The 17008-nt window shown below is 47.0% G+C and overlaps 1 protein-coding gene across 1 annotated transcript; it reads right to left on the bottom strand.

The window, feature by feature from the left end:
- Positions 1–871: 871 nt before the first annotated feature.
- LOC134793087 (probable E3 ubiquitin-protein ligase MGRN1) lies at positions 872–16797 on the bottom strand. Its single transcript, XM_063764613.1, has 15 exons — positions 16569–16797; positions 15268–15386; positions 14558–14826; positions 13755–13942; positions 12378–12532; positions 11585–11821; positions 11201–11335; positions 7055–7147; positions 6588–6695; positions 5608–5794; positions 5304–5428; positions 4880–4979; positions 3750–3859; positions 1564–1645; positions 872–1159 (listed from the first exon to the last, which is right to left on the bottom strand). The coding sequence occupies exons 1-15, from the start codon at positions 16654–16656 to the stop codon at positions 1047–1049; spliced, it is 2109 nt and encodes a 702-aa protein (XP_063620683.1). The 5' UTR covers positions 16657–16797; the 3' UTR covers positions 872–1046.
- Positions 16798–17008: the final 211 nt, after the last annotated feature.

Here is a 17008-nt window from a genome sequence, read left to right on the forward strand (position 1 = left end):
GCAGCGGCGCGGCCGCGAGCAGCTGGCGAGTGGACGACGTAGAACTGTCATAGTTGCCTGACGACACCAAGTTACCGATTAGGTGTTACCCGGCTGTATAGCGACATGCACGGTTATAACACATGGTTGGCGCTAGCACGCGGTGTCGGCGGGCAGCGGCGCGGCCGCGAGCAGCTGGCGAGTGGACGACGTAGAACTGTCATAGTTGCCTGACGACACCAAGTTACCGATTAGGTGTTACCCGGCTGTATAGCGACATGCGCGGTTATAACACATGGTTGGCGCTAGCACGCGGTGTCGGCGGGCAGCGGCGCGGCCGCGAGCAGCTGGCGAGTGGACGACGTAGAACTGTCATAGTTGCCTGACGACACCAAGTTACCGATTAGGTGTTACCCGGCTGTATAGCGACATGCACGGTTATAACACATGGTTGGCGCTAGCACGCGGTATCGGCGGGCAGCGGCGCGGCCGCGAGCAGCTGGCGAGTGGACGACGTAGAACTGTCATAGTTGCCTGACGACACCAAGTTACCGATTAGGTGTTACCCGGCTGTATAGCGACATGCGCGGTTATAACACATGGTTGGCGCTAGCACGCGGTATCGGCGGGCAGCGGCGCGGCCGCGAGCAGCTGGCGAGTGGACGACGTAGAACTGTCATAGTTGCCTGACGACACCAAGTTACCGATTAGGTGTTACCCGGCTGTATAGCGACATGCACGGTTATAACACATGGTTGGCGCTAGCACGCGGTATCGGCGGGCAGCGGCGCGGCCGCGAGCAGCTGGCGAGTGGACGACGTAGAACTGTCATAGTTGCCTGACGACACCAAGTTACCGATTAGGTGTTACCCGGCTGTATAGCGGCTGTACAGCGGTTATAACACATGGTTGGCGCTAGCACGCGGTATCGGCGGGCAGCGGCGCGGCCGCGAGCAGCTGGCGAGTGGACGACGTAGAACTGTCATAGTTGCCTGACGACACCAAGTTACCGATTAGGTGTTACCCGGCTGTATAGCGACATGCGCGGTTATAACACATGGTTGGCGCTAGCACGCGGTGTCGGCGGGCAGCGGCGCGGCCGCGAGCAGCTGGCGAGTGGACGACGTTGAACTGTAAGAGTCACCTGATGAACGCACTGACGATTGCGAGAGTGGCGTGCCTGAAATCATATTTGTGAATGTACATAAGGTACAGTTATGATATAGCCGGTCAAACAAGTTTGTCAGTAGAAATATTCGCGATTTTTTTTTAATTTTCCGCTCTTTTCTACTGACGGAAATGGCTTGACAGAGTATACCTAAAAAAATGTTGCTATTTAATTGAATAAGTGGAAAAATAATGTATAGGTCAGGGGTTATTGTGCTCCGTAGACAGCAAAGAGACAATCATCCTCAAGACCTCACCATGTTACCTATCTATTTCGAATAGCCTAGTAATAGTAAGGTTAGGGAGCTGAGATAAATTTTTAAACTTGCATGTGCGCCGCGGACTGAATAAGATTGGAAACCCCTGGTATAAGGTATTTAATTGTATACATGTAACAACGTGGTAACAGTTAGGTACCTGGCAAGGAAGTGACGCGATGCGGCAGCGCCCAGCGCTGCGGAGTGCCGTCGCCGGCCGCCGGCCCGTTGCTCATCAGCTCCTGTTATCAAACGTCATAGTTACGCCTAATCAAGTAACATAATCATATAAAAGTAATTTAACTGACCACTGAGGTCATATGTCATATACCTTTCACTTTGCTATGAGTATGCAAGTCACAAGTGTCACAGTGCAAGTTTTTTGAATAAAATAAATGTTAAAGTGTGAAAGAAATGTTTCAATACCAGTTAGTGGATAGTAGGTATACCTACTATTAGGTATAGTATAGCCACTCAACCGTCCGGCCCGCGAGACTGTTTTCCTGTCAACCGTCCGGGTTTTTTTAGCGACGCACGCCCCGCGCAGCGCATTCACAATTTTCTACAAAAATTATGATTACACTGCCATCTAATTTTTTTTAGAGCTAACTATTTTGTTAGGCTACGTTGTCCCATCAAGAGAATTAGGAAATAATGCCGAAATATTCCGTTAGATGGCTCTGAAATCAATTCTTTCTTCCACCCCTTTGGATAGTAAGGTTCCCGCGGACGGTTAAGAGCATATTTTTTTCGGATACTATGCTATCGTCGGACGGTCAAGTGGATAGAAGCAAAAACAAAACTCAACTATGGTGAAATGCTTCAAGATCTGATAGCTAGCAAGATCTCATAGCGATAAGCGTACGGTACGAATAATAATAACATATTAAATACATACCTATTTCAAATAGGATACAACTAGAGATATATATGTATAAGTATTATACATGTCGTAGCCAGATCGTAAAATACCAGTAGATAATTTAACTACTTTACATTTAGCCATTTCATGAAGGAATCGTGTGTTTATCTGTTTTTTTTATATATCCCGACTAAACCATAAGGTAATTGGTCATTTCATAAAACGGCCAATTCTACGATCAGGATACTTAACACAATCTTTACAGTGCATTTTTGTCAGTATTACATAATAATAAAAAACATTGTAAAAGTTCTCAGGTGAAAACTGTATCCAAGTCATTAACTTTGCATATTAATGACACCGAAGACGGCAGTTAACTAGTTAAACATGATGTCACACGAAAAATATGATTTACCAAAAACTACTAATAAATAGCTGTGTGATGCAACTTAAAAGAACGAACCAAAATAATAACCATAATGCAAAACAAAAATAACGTATTACGTGAAGAATGGATGCGCAAATTAAACCACAACAACAGAACGAAATCACCGCTACAGGATGACGTGATGTCACAAACCATGAGTGCCTGCTGATGCAAGAGGGCTCTTACGACATCATGATACTTCATCTATTTACAAGTGTCCAAGTGTCCAAACTTCCTGACGTGTTAACTTAGGGCTACCATTAACTGTCGACGCCAGGCAAAGATTTAAAAAACCCGGACATTTCCCTGAAATAGCGTTATTCCCCGGACACTTTAGATAAATATTATAATTCCATTAATAAGAACTGAAAACTGAAGTAGAACGCTTTAAAATCTCCGCCCTGACGACCCCCGGACAGGCTACTAGGGCAAATTGTATCAGAATCGAAAAAGCAATAAAGTCGTCATGTACCATCAAGACAATTTGATAGAGAAAGCTATGTTTGCTATCTAAAATTTAGATGTAGACCTTATAGAGATGGCATGCTATCCGCCGTGTTTCATAAGTTAATCGTCTTGGGTCGTCCCATTAGTTTTTCGTCAAGTTCTTAAATTAGTCCTATTCTGCTTTCGTCACTCATTCTACATTGAAAGCCACCGACGATTGTGACGAATGTAGAACGAGTGACGAAAGCAGAATAGGACTAAATATGAACCTGACGAAAAACGAATGGGACTACCCAAGACAATACCATACGATTTTTGATTTATCAATTCTACGTATATGCGTAATCTAAAGGGGCCCACAGATTACCAGTTCGCCGGACGATATCAGCCTGTCAGTTAAACGTAAAAGGTGTTCCGAACAACTGACAAGCTGATATCGTCCGGCGAACTGGTAATCAGAGGGCCTCTTTAGGGTTTGCATCGCATCCGATTTTTACCAGCCATCGGATGCCTCCTCAAGGTTCAAGTTACATATCTACGGTTCATACAATACGTAAACATCAAAATAATGTCGTAAGAGCCCCCCCACCCGCTCGGCACGCAGACTTACAGCGTGTTTGTGCTTGGGCACGGTCAGAATGGTGGTGGCGGTGTCCTCCGGCGTGAAATAGTCCGAGTCCTCGGCCGGCGGCGACCCCGCCGAGCCCGCAGAGCTCGCTGCTTTTACCAACAACCAACTTTTACCAACCCTATTGACCCTATACAGTCTAAAGTTTGCGTTCTCACATGTTTTACATGTCTTATTTGGGAGAATTGGGAGGTTTTCTTTCAGAGTAATTGCTCTACAGAGGCAGTCAAAACCAGGAATCGGAACCGGTTTTTTGCAAAAACTTCGAAATAACCATATATTTCGAATTATTATATACCCGAAATGTAGGACTCAGTTGTGTTTTAGCTTACGACTTCATATTATTAGATTGCCCCATTTTAGCATAGGTATTATCGATATTTCAATTAAATTAGGCACTTTTAGACGCCTGTCTAGTTAATTAGGATTTTATTCTTTATACTATATGCATGTAATTAATTAACTGGTTTTCTTTGACGTAAATAATTTTTTTTTTTCTTTCTTTATACACCAAACAAAACCAGTGAGAATGAGTAAACTTTAGACCGTCGATGATACTCCAGTCAATGAGGGTGGTCATCTTGAGTATTATTGCTCCATATCCGTAGGTACAATAATAAATGAAAATAACAAATCCGGACAAAATTTAACTGTGGTATGGCCTACCCATATTAGTATTTCCAAATATGATTATCGCCTTAAAAGCAATGTTTTTTGTGAATCCTGATTATCACCATCGATGCTAACTATAGGTAGCCAGCAATATTTTGCTAATACAAATTTAGTACAGGATAGTAAATAAATCTGACTTAAATATAAGGGATGTAATGATTTTCGCTGTAATAAAGCGGATGACGGGAAATCATCAATAATATGACACCAGACTGATATGATGATTTAATGATCTACAATTTTTGTATATTTAAAACATCAAGCATGCCTGAAAATTTCACGAGTACCAGATGATCTACCATTCCCTGTGACTAGCGATAAATAAAATATAGACAGTTTCTTTCTGTGCCTATCACCTCCAGTTCAATTATAACAGAATTACTTTTCTTAATAGTTAGTTAGTTTTCTAGGGAGGTGCGGCGTGGTAAGATAGTACTCACATGCGCGGGGCGAGGCGGGCACATCAGGGTCGGGGTCGTCGATGTGCGCGAGCGTCGGCAGCGGAGAGCGCGTGCGCGAACGGGCACCCAGGTGACCCACCTGCAGAATTAATACAATATTAGCTATGTGTGTGCCAAGAACCTGGTGAAACGCTCGCTCGACGCTGACGCTAACCGCCGTACTATACTACATAGCGTGCGTTTCGCAGCTCTCGGGCAACAGTGAACGAGCTTGACGCGACAAAATATTGTACAACAAGCTACACGGTAGGTTGTTAACTTATTGTTACATACGGCTGTGTCAATTAGAGGCGACAGTCGCTCGGCGTCGCTGTCAGGCTCGTGTTCGTCAGCCGGCTCGGGTTCAGCGAGAGCCAGCTCGGCGGAACCCTCGTCTCCATATCATTGAGGAGGTTGAACTTACCCCGTTAGGCTGTAATGGTGGTTGCGGCTGTGTCAATAGAGGCGACAGTCGCTCGGCGTCGCTGTCAGGCTCGTGCTCTTCAGCCGGCTCGGGTTCAGCGAGAGCTAGTTCGGCGGAGCCCTCGTCTCCGTATCATTGAGGAGGTTGAACTTACCCCGTTAGGCTGTAATGGCGGTTGTGGCTGTGTCAATAGAGGCGACAGTCGCTCGGCGTCGCTGTCAGGCTCGTGTTCTTCAGCCGGCTCGGGTTCAGTGAGAGCCAGCTCGGCGGAACCCTCGTCTCCATATCATTGAGGAGGTTGAACTTACCCCGTTAGGCTGTAATGGTGGTTGCGGCTGTGTCAATAGAGGCGACAGTCGCTCGGCGTCGCTGTCAGGCTCGTGCTCCTCGGCCGGCTCGGGTTCAGCGAGAGCCAGCTCGGCGGAGCCCTCGTCTTCGGAGCTCGGCTCGTGGACGGACGCTTCCGCGGGGTATTCCAGGCTTAGGGATGACTGGAAATATAATTAAATAGTTTACTTTGCTTTTTCGAGCTTTTTTGACTCAAATTAAAAAAACAGAGTAAAATCTATAAACGTAAACGAAACTGACACAATTGTAAGATAATTTGGAACCAAACCTTTGAGAAGATTGTTAGCAACATTAAAAATTAACTAAAAAAAGTCTAAATTTAAAATCCAGGAAATTATTGTTATCCGTTGCCATAGCGGCACTTATCGTGGTTTTTCCAATAAATCTATATTTTTCCTACGAAACATATCTTTAAATTATATACAGTCTAGACCGCTCCACCTGACCAAGGCGAAGGCCTTTCCAAAGATTGACAGATTTTTTGTGGTGTGGTGTTGTGCTTGCACATGGCGCATGTTGCGTTCCGTGTGCAATCACCGCTTAAATAGGGAGTATTACTGCAATGTTCTGCCGCCAGAATGCAGCACTAATTTGTTTAGTAAACCATAGAGTAACTTATACATACTACGCCTTAAACAGTTTTTTGACAAGTTTTTACTATGACATTGATGCATTAAGGCGATTTGTTTACAGGTGGCCTACCGCGAAACGCGATAATCGAAATTTCGTTATCTCCCTCTCTATCGAATATCGATCGAATAAGCAAGAGTGATAGAGAGGCCGAAACCGAACTTTCGATTGTCGTGTTTCACGGTAGGCCATGTGATTGAGTTAGTGACGCCCTCTACGCAGAGTTTTGCGTAATATTCCCTATTCGATCATTCATTGAACATCGCATGGCACTTTACAAGTAGGTGATGTTACATGAATCTTTACCTTATTGACAGCCTCAGGGCTGACCCTCGCCGGCTCGCGCAACAGTGGGCTGGCGGCTCGTTCACGTCTGCCATCCTGCTCACGCGCCAAGAGCACCGACATGCGGAACTGAGATAAAAAAAAATATAAATTGTGATTTGTTATAAGAATTTTCTAGAGACAAGAATTGGCGCATCGTGCAGCATCGTACGATCTGCGTATAACAGAAAGCGAATAGCTATAGAGGATAGCACCAACTTGATATTGAATTGTTAATATATGGTTTTTGGTTTAAATTTCCGATTTATGTCACTAAGCGCCACTTGCACCATTCCACTAACCCGGGTTAAGCGGTTAAACCTGGAGGTACCATGGTTACCAGTACAATTTGACACTGTTAACGGTTTCAATGCTTAACCCCGGGTTGATGGGATGGACGGATGGTGCAAGTGGCCCTAGGTGGCATACTCTCCAACGCCTGACTTTACCTCTGGTGTGAGAGCGTGTGTGTTGTTGAGCGCGCTGCCGAGACTGGTGGAGGAGCTGCGCTCGAGGTTACAGCGGTTCAGGATCTCTGCCGCCTGTGCAAATACCATTTTTTTTATATAGACTAATAGACGATAGTAGAATCCCAAGAATCCATAGTGTACGCTGGTTGAATGAAGGGACATTGTGAGTGTTGTGTGCCAGTCGAATGATAGCCCTAGTGTACATATGCAAAGCGTTCAATTAGAAACTGTACAATATACGATACAAATGAAAAACTTGCAAGGGCTACGGAAGTAAGTCGTGATCCAATCATCGAAGGTAATTCTCAAGCTTAAATTTAATACTAATGCAAGCCTCGAGGTTAGACTTCGGATGAACATGTCGAAGACCAAGCTAATGACAAATAGCAGCACCCCACGTAGGATTGAGATAAACGGAGAATCGGTTGCATATGTCCAGGAGTACATTTACTTGGGCCAACTAGTTTCCTTCCAGGCGGCCTAGCCAAGGTGACGATCGCTTGCACTTCGCCATAGAATATCACTCTTCCATATTAGTGTGACAGTGGCAGTTGCGTTTCGTTCGCTATGTAGCGTTAGCGATTGGCATGTTGTCTACGGGGCCAGACGCGACAAGAGAACGAACTCGAAAGACGGACTGAAAACGCCTGGAGGAGCTATTGGTCCATGAAACATCTGATGAAAGGCAATCTCCCCCTGTCACTTAAGCGGAGACTCATGGACATGTGCATACTTCCAATTCTCACCTACGGTGCACAAACTTGGTCTTTGAGGGCGTGTCAGAGGTCCAAACTAGGGGTTTGCCGGCGAGCGAGATATTTGACGTTTTTTAAGTACCCTAATCTTGGCATCCGCATCCGCGGATGTGAGCCTTTAAATATCCACATCCGCATCCGCGGATGCCAAAAAATCTGCATCCGCAACATCCCTGCTGTATATCATGAACCGTGATAGACAGTTGAAATTTTCACAGTTGACGTATTTTTGGGGTGCGTAACGGTCCATATAACAACTTTTGATATATTTTTAGTCGATATAACGATTGAGGGACATAATGCACTTTTGCTATAACAATACGTGGTATATTCTTAGAGAGTCTAACTATCGTCAAGTATAATGAACTTGTAATATAACAACTTCTAATCTAACATTAACAGCGTATAACGTATATGTGATATAATTATGTTCGATATAACGCTCAGTTGGCATAATGTAGTACTGGTATAATTTTTAATATTTACTACTATATAACAACCTACGTATTCGAATTTAAGGCAGGTCTCAGTTAGGTACGACGACGAGCGAAGCGAGGAGGAGTGTTAGGTATAACTGCGACCCTACAGCGCGCGAGCCGAGCGACCGAAGCGAGCGTGCCGCGGTAGCGGCCGGCGAAGCGCCAGAACCGACTTTTTTTATTACTTTACTTTTACTGACAAACCTCAACTTATTTTTATACATTTGAATACATTATCATTATACCATAAATCCTTATAACAAGGCCCGTTCAGCGCCTCTATCAGCGACACCGGCTCGTAGCCTGCCGGGATGTATAGCGGCTACTACAGTGTTGTGTGTAGTACCTGCGAGGCGGTGTCGGTGTCGGGGCTGGCGATGGCGGGCTGGAGCTGCGGCGGGGCGCGGGGGGGGGTGCGGCCCGTTCAGCGCCTCCATCAGCGACACCGGCTCGTAGCCTGCCGGGATGTATAGCGGCTACTACAGTGTTGTGTGTAGTACCTGCGAGGCGGTGTCGGTGTCGGGGCTGGCGATGGCGGGCTGGAGCTGCGGCGGGGCGCGGGGGGGGGTGCGGCCCGTTCAGCGCCTCCATCAGCGACACCGGCTCGTAGCCTGCCGGGATGTATAGCGGCTACTACAGTGTTGTGTGTAGTACCTGCGAGGCGGTGTCGGTGTCGGGGCTGGCGATGGCGGGCTGGAGCTGCGGCGGGGCGCGGGGGGGGTGCGGCCCGTTCAGCGCCTCCATCAGCGACACCGGCTCGTAGCCTGCCGGGATGTATAGCGGCTACTACAGTGTTGTGTGTAGTACCTGCGAGGCGGTGTCGGTGTCGGGGCTGGCGATGGCGGGCTGGAGCTGCGGCGGGGCGCGGGGGGGGGGGGGGGGGTGCGGCCCGTTCAGCGCCTCCATCAGCGACACCGGCTCGTAGCCTGCCGGGATGTATAGCGGCTACTACAGTGTTGTGTGTAGTACCTGCGAGGCGGTGTCGGTGTCGGGGCTGGCGTTGGCGGGCTGGAGCGGCGGCGGGGCGGGGGGGGGGTGCGGCCCGTTCAGCGCCTCCATCAGCGACACCGGCTCGTAGCCTGCCGGGATGTATAGCGGCTACTACAGTGTTGTGTGTAGTACCTGCGAGGCGGTGTCGGTGTCGGGGCTGGCGATGGCGGGCTGGAGCTGCGGCGGGGCGCGGGGGGGGGGGGGGGGGCGGCCCGGTCAGCGCCTCCATCAGCGACACCGGCTCGTAGCCTGCCGGGATGTATAGCGGCTACTACAGTGTTGTGTGTAGTACCTGCGAGGCGGTGTCGGTGTCGGGGCTGGCGATGGCGGGCTGGAGCTGCGGCGGGGCGCGGGGGGGGGGGGGGGGGTGCGGCCCGTTCAGCGCCTCCATCAGCGACACCGGCTCGTAGCCTGCCGGGATGTATAGCGGCTACTACAGTGTTGTGTGTAGTACCTGCGAGGCGGTGTCGGTGTCGGGGCTGGCGATGGCGGGCTGGAGCTGCGGCGGGGCGCGGGGGGGGGTGCGGCCCGTTCAGCGCCTCCATCAGCGACACCGGCTCGTAGCCTGCCGGGATGTATAGCGGCTACTACAGTGTTGTGTGTAGTACCTGCGAGGCGGTGTCGGTGTCGGGGCTGGCGATGGCGGGCTGGAGCTGCGGCGGGGCGCGGGGGGGGGGGGGGGCGGCCCGTTCAGCGCCTCCATCAGCGACACCGGCTCGTAGCCTGCCGGGATGTATAGCGGCTACTACAGTGTTGTGTGTAGTACCTGCGAGGCGGTGTCGGTGTCGGGGCTGGCGATGGCGGGCTGGAGCTGCGGCGGGGCGCGGGGGGGGGGGGGGGGGGGGGGGGGCGTTCAGCGCCTCCATCAGCGACACCGGCTCGTAGCCTGCCGGGATGTATAGCGGCTACTACAGTGTTGTGTGTAGTACCTGCGAGGCGGTGTCGGTGTCGGGGCTGGCGATGGCGGGCTGGAGCTGCGGCGGGGCGCGGGGGGGGGGGGGGGGGGGGGGGGGGGGGGCGTTCAGCGCCTCCATCAGCGACACCGGCTCGTAGCCTGCCGGGATGTATAGCGGCTACTACAGTGTTGTGTGTAGTACCTGCGAGGCGGTGTCGGTGTCGGGGCTGGCGATGGCGGGCTGGAGCTGCGGCGGGGCGCGGGGGGGGGGGGGGGGGGGGGGGTGCGGCCCGTTCAGCGCCTCCATCAGCGACACCGGCTCGTAGCCTGCCGGGATGTATAGCGGCTACTACAGTGTTGTGTGTAGTACCTGCGAGGCGGTGTCGGTGTCGGGGCTGGCGATGGCGGGCTGGAGCTGCGGCGGGGCGCGGGGGGGGGGGGGGTGCGGCCCGTTCAGCGCCTCCATCAGCGACACCGGCTCGTAGCCTGCCGGGATGTATAGCGGCTACTACAGTGTTGTGTGTAGTACCTGCGAGGCGGTGTCGGTGTCGGGGCTGGCGATGGCGGGCTGGAGCTGCGGCGGGGCGCGGGGGGGGGGGGGGGTGCGGCCCGTTCAGCGCCTCCATCAGCGACACCGGCTCGTAGCCTGCCGGGATGTATAGCGGCTACTACAGTGTTGTGTGTAGTACCTGCGAGGCGGTGTCGGTGTCGGGGCTGGCGATGGCGGGCTGGAGCTGCGGCGGGGCGCGGGGGGGGGGGGGGTGCGGCCCGTTCAGCGCCTCCATCAGCGACACCGGCTCGTAGCCTGCCGGGATGTATAGCGGCTACTACAGTGTTGTGTGTAGTACCTGCGAGGCGGTGTCGGTGTCGGGGCTGGCGATGGCGGGCTGGAGCTGCGGCGGGGCGCGGGGGGGGGGGGGTGCGGCCCGTTCAGCGCCTCCATCAGCGACACCGGCTCGTAGCCTGCCGGGATGTATAGCGGCTACTACAGTGTTGTGTGTAGTACCTGCGAGGCGGTGTCGGTGTCGGGGCTGGCGATGGCGGGCTGGAGCTGCGGCGGGGCGCGGGGGGGGTGCGGCCCGTTCAGCGCCTCCATCAGCGACACCGGCTCGTAGCCTGCCGGGATGTTCTCCATGCTCCCCTACAAACATATTCACTTATGAAGATACCGAATAATATAGGAAATTTCTAGCTTTATAAATAAACTGGACAGGGCAGTATGAAGGCGTCTCTCTCACACTTGCGGTCTGTCACTTACCAGTGGAGGGCTATATCCCTGAACAGCGCTCTACAGATCTAGCAGTTGTTGGCTTGGTACCAGAGAGAGTCCGCACACGAGTTACATAGACAGATGGTGGCGGGGTAATATAATAGTGTCTCTGTCACTCACCAGCGGCGGGCTCGCGGGGGCCGCAGGCGCAGTGGCCCGCTGTAAAGCCCTGATCTGCAGTAACGCCCTGAACGGGGCTCTGCAGATCGGGCAATTATTCGCCTGGTACCGCAAAGAGTCCGCACATGAGTTGCACAGACAGAGATGGCGGCACGGCAGTATGAGGGTGTCGCGGACGTCGCACATGCAGATGACGCATTCTGAGCCGCCCTCTTCGGTTTCTTCGTCGGAGCTTGGCTGGGGAAAAATGGGACTTTAAATATAGGTATCCATATGTCACTTGTTCAGATCCGGTTCTAAGGACCAATTACGCATGGAAAAAAAAGGTTAAATGAACTTTTATTGAGTTTTATATCATATTAAATAAAGTTAAAAAAGTGATCGCGGGACGTGTTGTTAGTTCGGATCGAGAAAAAAGAGAGAGAGTTGCCACATACAAATTATAAGGCAAATACAAAATATGTTGCTATATGTATAGCTATATGTTTTGTATTAAACAGTATTAAAATATACGTTTGGATAGATTAATAATGATTGGTTTACATTTTCAAAACACCATATTATAATTACGACAGCCAATATCCATCAAGGAACAAAATTATTTGGCTCTGTTATAAATGTTTCATCTCGTTTCATTTGTATATGAATATAAATTATAATTGAAATTAAAAATAAAACTTAAATAACATCATGCAATTATAACAACTATTATTATTATATTTATAATATTTACAGATATAATATGCTACAGAAGGGGAATAGCAATAGAACAAGAGTTTCTAACACCCATTACCTTAGTGTCGAGGTTCTTGTTCTCGATGCCGTAGATCTCCTGCAGCAGGTAGCACAGCCCGTCCACGAACAGCTTCTGTTTGAGGGCCTTCAGTACGTAAGTGCCGTCTGAGTGTTTCTCCACTATTGCTATCGTAGTGTGCGATTGGCGGATTTCTGGAACAAATTATTAATAGTTAAATTATAGTTTGTAGCTTCCTAATAGAGCCCGACGGCTAATCCTATTGTCTATTGTTAAGTAAAACCGCACGTGCTACTTACCTGCAAAAAAGGGTCTTAATTATTCTATTGAGCACCTGAGCGCTGGCTAGTCCAACGCTCAAAAAACCAGTGTAGGTGCGCTCTCCGATAACGCGCCTTTGTTACGCATCTCGATGACACATTTTAGACTGGTTCTGTAGCGTTCGACTCGCCAGCAGTCAGTAACCGAAGTACTGAGTGCCGGCGAGTTGAACGGACCATACACATCGTAACAAAATATTATAGTTCATTTTGAATCTTATTGCAATTTCTATAGGAGTTGTAATTCAATTACCTGGGTAAAGTGAACGAACGACTTTTTATGCAGGTGGTTGTGGCACGTGGCACGAGCGGTTTTACTTAACAATAGAATAGACAATAGGATTAGCCGTCGGGCTCTATTAGGAAGCCACAAACTATACTTAAAACCTTCATTTCTAAGGGGGGGGGGGGGCACAGTGCCGGCGAAATTTTTCAATGAGTATTTAATACCTTTAAAATTATATTTAATGTTAGTAGATGTTACGTAATCGCTTTTTCACCCCGCGCGCGTTACCCGAAAATGAGGCGCGGAGGGCTGTGTTCAGCGTTGAATAAAAAGTATAAATAATGGAGATACAGTTCTGCAAGTATGGAATGTTTTATTGGAAATATCCTCCTCTTTAATAATATTAATTTTCGTTTCTTAACTATGAATACTTTTTGAGATATTGGGGAAATAAAAAATATCTACCTAATCTAAATATATACCTTTTTTTTTTTTGTGTGCTAATGCACGCTTCGAATACATTTTTCAAGGCATCATGAAGAATCTAATGAGGTATCACACGTATTTTAGGAGTAGTATCTCTATTTTTCACCGTTTTCTGTTTCTCGAACAGACTAATGGTCTCTTGTCTAGAAGTAAGAGTAAAAAAAATATTATAATAATACTACTTACAAGAACTACAACTATTTCTGTTCCTTATCTCTTTGACGAAACAGTTGTAGGTACCGCATTTTGCTCTCATATGGCCTCTAGAAAAAACCTTGATGAAGATACCACTCACCGACGACATTTTCATGTCCTTACAGTAGGTACTCTAGTTAAGTCTTAGCAACGGTCCCTAGAGTAGAATCTGTAAATGGTAGCACTTACCTTCTTGGCCCTCGTCAACGACGCAGTATATAGCGACGGGAATGATCTCAGTGTCCGCATTGTATAATAGCTCCTCATCAGCATGTCGGGAGGGGTCGAAGACGTGTGCGAGCTGACAGAACTGCTGGTTCGCGCCTTTCTTGTAGTGGTAAGTTTGGGAGGTCATGGCTGGGTCACGGGGGTAGTACCTGTTGAGGAATATGTTGATTTTTAGCATGGATTTTGATACCAATATACAGGAATGTTTGAGCCAGCCACACTTTGAGAGGTAGGAAGACCAACTTTTTTCATTATTTATAAGTTGGTCTCATCCTAAAAATTGTTCTATGACCTACATGTTCACTACAAAACACGTAGCTGAACATGATTGTAAGCACAATAGACTCAAAGGCTGAGCTTAACCAGACAGCGGTGAAATGCGGCCAGTGGGCTGAGCTTAACCATACAGCGGGGAAATGCGGCCAGTGTCCTGGGGACTACGCCCCAGGTGACATTAGGTTTCGTCGAAAGTAAATATTGTAAATATATATTGTACTTAGTTAGGGTAAGTAAATAAACCCATTATTTATACAAAAAACTGTACTCTTAATGCCATTATCACTATCAGCCCAAAATATGCTAGAAGGTATTTATTGTATAAGTTTTTGAACAACAGATTTCCAATACTATTTGACAATAGATAAACCTCTAGTGTAGAAGGATATTATTGTATATCTTAAATCAATGTGAGCACAGATATTTACTTAACAGTCTTAAAACTATTCTGGAATAGAAAATATACTCAATATCTAAGTTCTACTTACACAACACCAGTTGGAGTAACTTCCTCAGTGCAGAAGTAGAATATAGTGATGGCAATCCTGGCATCACAGTCAAAAGTAAACTCTATATTATAATATGTCCCCTTCCCGTTCTCCACGGGTTTGATCATGCCGTCTCCGATCTTGTTGTTTTCCACCAGCTTGCCTACCGGCTCCGGGCAGCGGACGAATCTGAGTGACTCTTTGCGGATGTTTACGAGGCTTTTGAGAGTTTTTGTCGGTTCATTTGATTGTGGTGGTGGGTATGGGAACTGAAAAGTGTGTGTAGGGTAGTAAGTAAAAATTATAGGACAATTTTATACAGATCAACATTGTCCCACAGTAAGCTCAATTTTTTTAAAGGGGTTTTGTCACGCAGTAATGATACTGATCATTTTTCAGTGTCTTCAATGCAAAAACTACACAGAATAGAACCCTATGGAGGAACCTGGTCTTCAGCAGAAGGATATGATGTCACGATCCTCAGTATTGAGGGACTAACTGGAGAAGAGAATGCAAAAACTATCAACAAATATCAAATAATGCAACTTAAAATCAGTGCTTGTTAGAAAATAAAATTCCTAACAAAAGTACCACAAAGTTAATTCTATTAGTCTCTATAACTGAATATGGTAATATTCAATTAATTACTGTTTTACCTTGACTAACTGTTTTCCTTAGTATAGTATTACTATTATTAAAGTGGTACTTACAGGAGTTGGACGACTGCCCAGGAAGTTCAAGTCAGCATTTTCTCCAAACAAGTATGCTTCAGGCTGCGGGGTGTCAAATCTCTCACCACCCATGATGAAATGGCTGCCGAAGTAGTTACCTGAAACGGTTTACATTCACATGTTATTTTATTTTAAGACACTAATATTTTTGGATTATTTTTTCACAAGTGTGCTAAATCAAATTAAATTTTGTTAATTTGTGACATTCATGTGAAAGTCGCAAATGTACTCTTTGTAGTAATTGTGTTAATAGCTGTAAAATAAGATAAAATAAACACCAGATGACTAAAAAAACAACAAAGTATGTAAATCATTTTTTTTTTTTTTTGTCTTTTTTTTTTAACGGGTTTTGTCACGCAGTGACAATGTCACCCCCGTAATGAGATCTAATAGTAATATAGTGAAGTATTACCTACACCACTACATCACATATAAGTATAGTTTGCACATCAACCTGGCCTCGTCTGATAGTGGGGATGCCAGGGCGATGTTGCAACTACCTATGTTGGTAGATTTAATAAATGTCATGTCATTCCTCAGCGCCTCATTACGGACACATTCCATCAACACATGGTGAACATCTTCTATTTTATCGCACTCTTGGCAATTTGGTGAAGCCGCTAGTTTCATCAGATGCTTGAATTTGTTTGACGGAATGTGCCCAGAACGAAGTCTGAGGAGTGATACTACCTGTTTCCTGCTAAGCTTTTTGTCAAACCAGGGGACCTGAGGGGGCTGACATTGAACTGTTCGGTACCAGATTCCTTTAGTGAGAGACCTCTTATCAAAGTATTCCCTCCACATCTGCCTGCAACTAATCCTAACTTTACCTAGTACTTTGCTGTGTACTGGTATACAACGGTATGGAATACCGTCGGTTATTGCAAGTTTTGCTGCTCGGTCAGCCTCCTCGTTACCCATGATGCCAACATGAGAAGGTATCCACTGTACAATCACTTCCCTATTTAGTGTACGAAGTTTGTCGATGGATTCAAGGATGGTGTAGGCTATCAAAATCATTCTTTAAATACCTAAATACTGGTATTGTAAGTATATTATAGCTCTGAATAAAGTATGTAAAGTATCTTAGGAATGATTTTATACCGTTATTATTGTAATACCAACATAAATTGGATAAATAGGAAGATAATCAATATTATTCAAGGTACACTCGCAAAGCTTGTCATTCATATTCCTACGCAATAATCGCCAATTTCCACATAGTCAAGTCAACAATACAACAGGATAAAATAAATAGCAGTATAAGGTCACCAACTTACCTGAGCGAGGTGGATATTTGTATGCATGATTCGACACGACATCGGCCTCTTCAACACCAGCGTTCTGCCTGCTGGCGAGGGCCCCCATTATTGAAATTCACGAAGACAATGTAAACACAACTATTCTTTGACACAGTGGACGTGGTAATGATTATTTTTATCGCAAATAGCAGGCAAACAGCGTATCAATAAATGCAAATTATATGCAAATGACCACGATCAGACAGCTGAGTTGCAAAGAGCATATAATCACTACGTTCTGAGTTGATACTCAGTCACTCATGACAGTCGTGACAGTGACGCAATAGAGGCGTCTTTTAGAATTTAGAAGAACTGGTTCACGTTTCTAAAATTGTCTTAACAAACCAAAGGCGATCCTAGTAGAAGAAGAAGAACTAAAATTTGATATTTAGCTTATTGTTGTATGGAGTACACTAAAA

Source organism: Cydia splendana, chromosome 8 (genome assembly GCF_910591565.1).
Source record: "Cydia splendana chromosome 8, ilCydSple1.2, whole genome shotgun sequence".
Lineage (NCBI taxonomy): Eukaryota > Metazoa > Arthropoda > Insecta > Lepidoptera > Tortricidae > Cydia > Cydia splendana.

Excerpts from the sequence above, each read along its gene's own strand:
- LOC134793087 (XM_063764613.1), bottom strand. The coding sequence starts at position 16,656 with ATGGGGGCCCTCGCCAGCAGGCAGAACGCTGGTGTTGAAGAGGCCGAT. Across the intron at positions 5,429-5,607 it reads ATTACAGCCTAACGGGGTAA|ACGAGGGCTCCGCCGAACTA; the intron begins GTTCAACCTCCT and ends AATGATACGGAG. Across the intron at positions 1,160-1,563 it reads TCGCGTCACTTCCTTGCCAG|GCACGCCACTCTCGCAATCG; the intron begins GTACCTAACTGT and ends ATATGATTTCAG.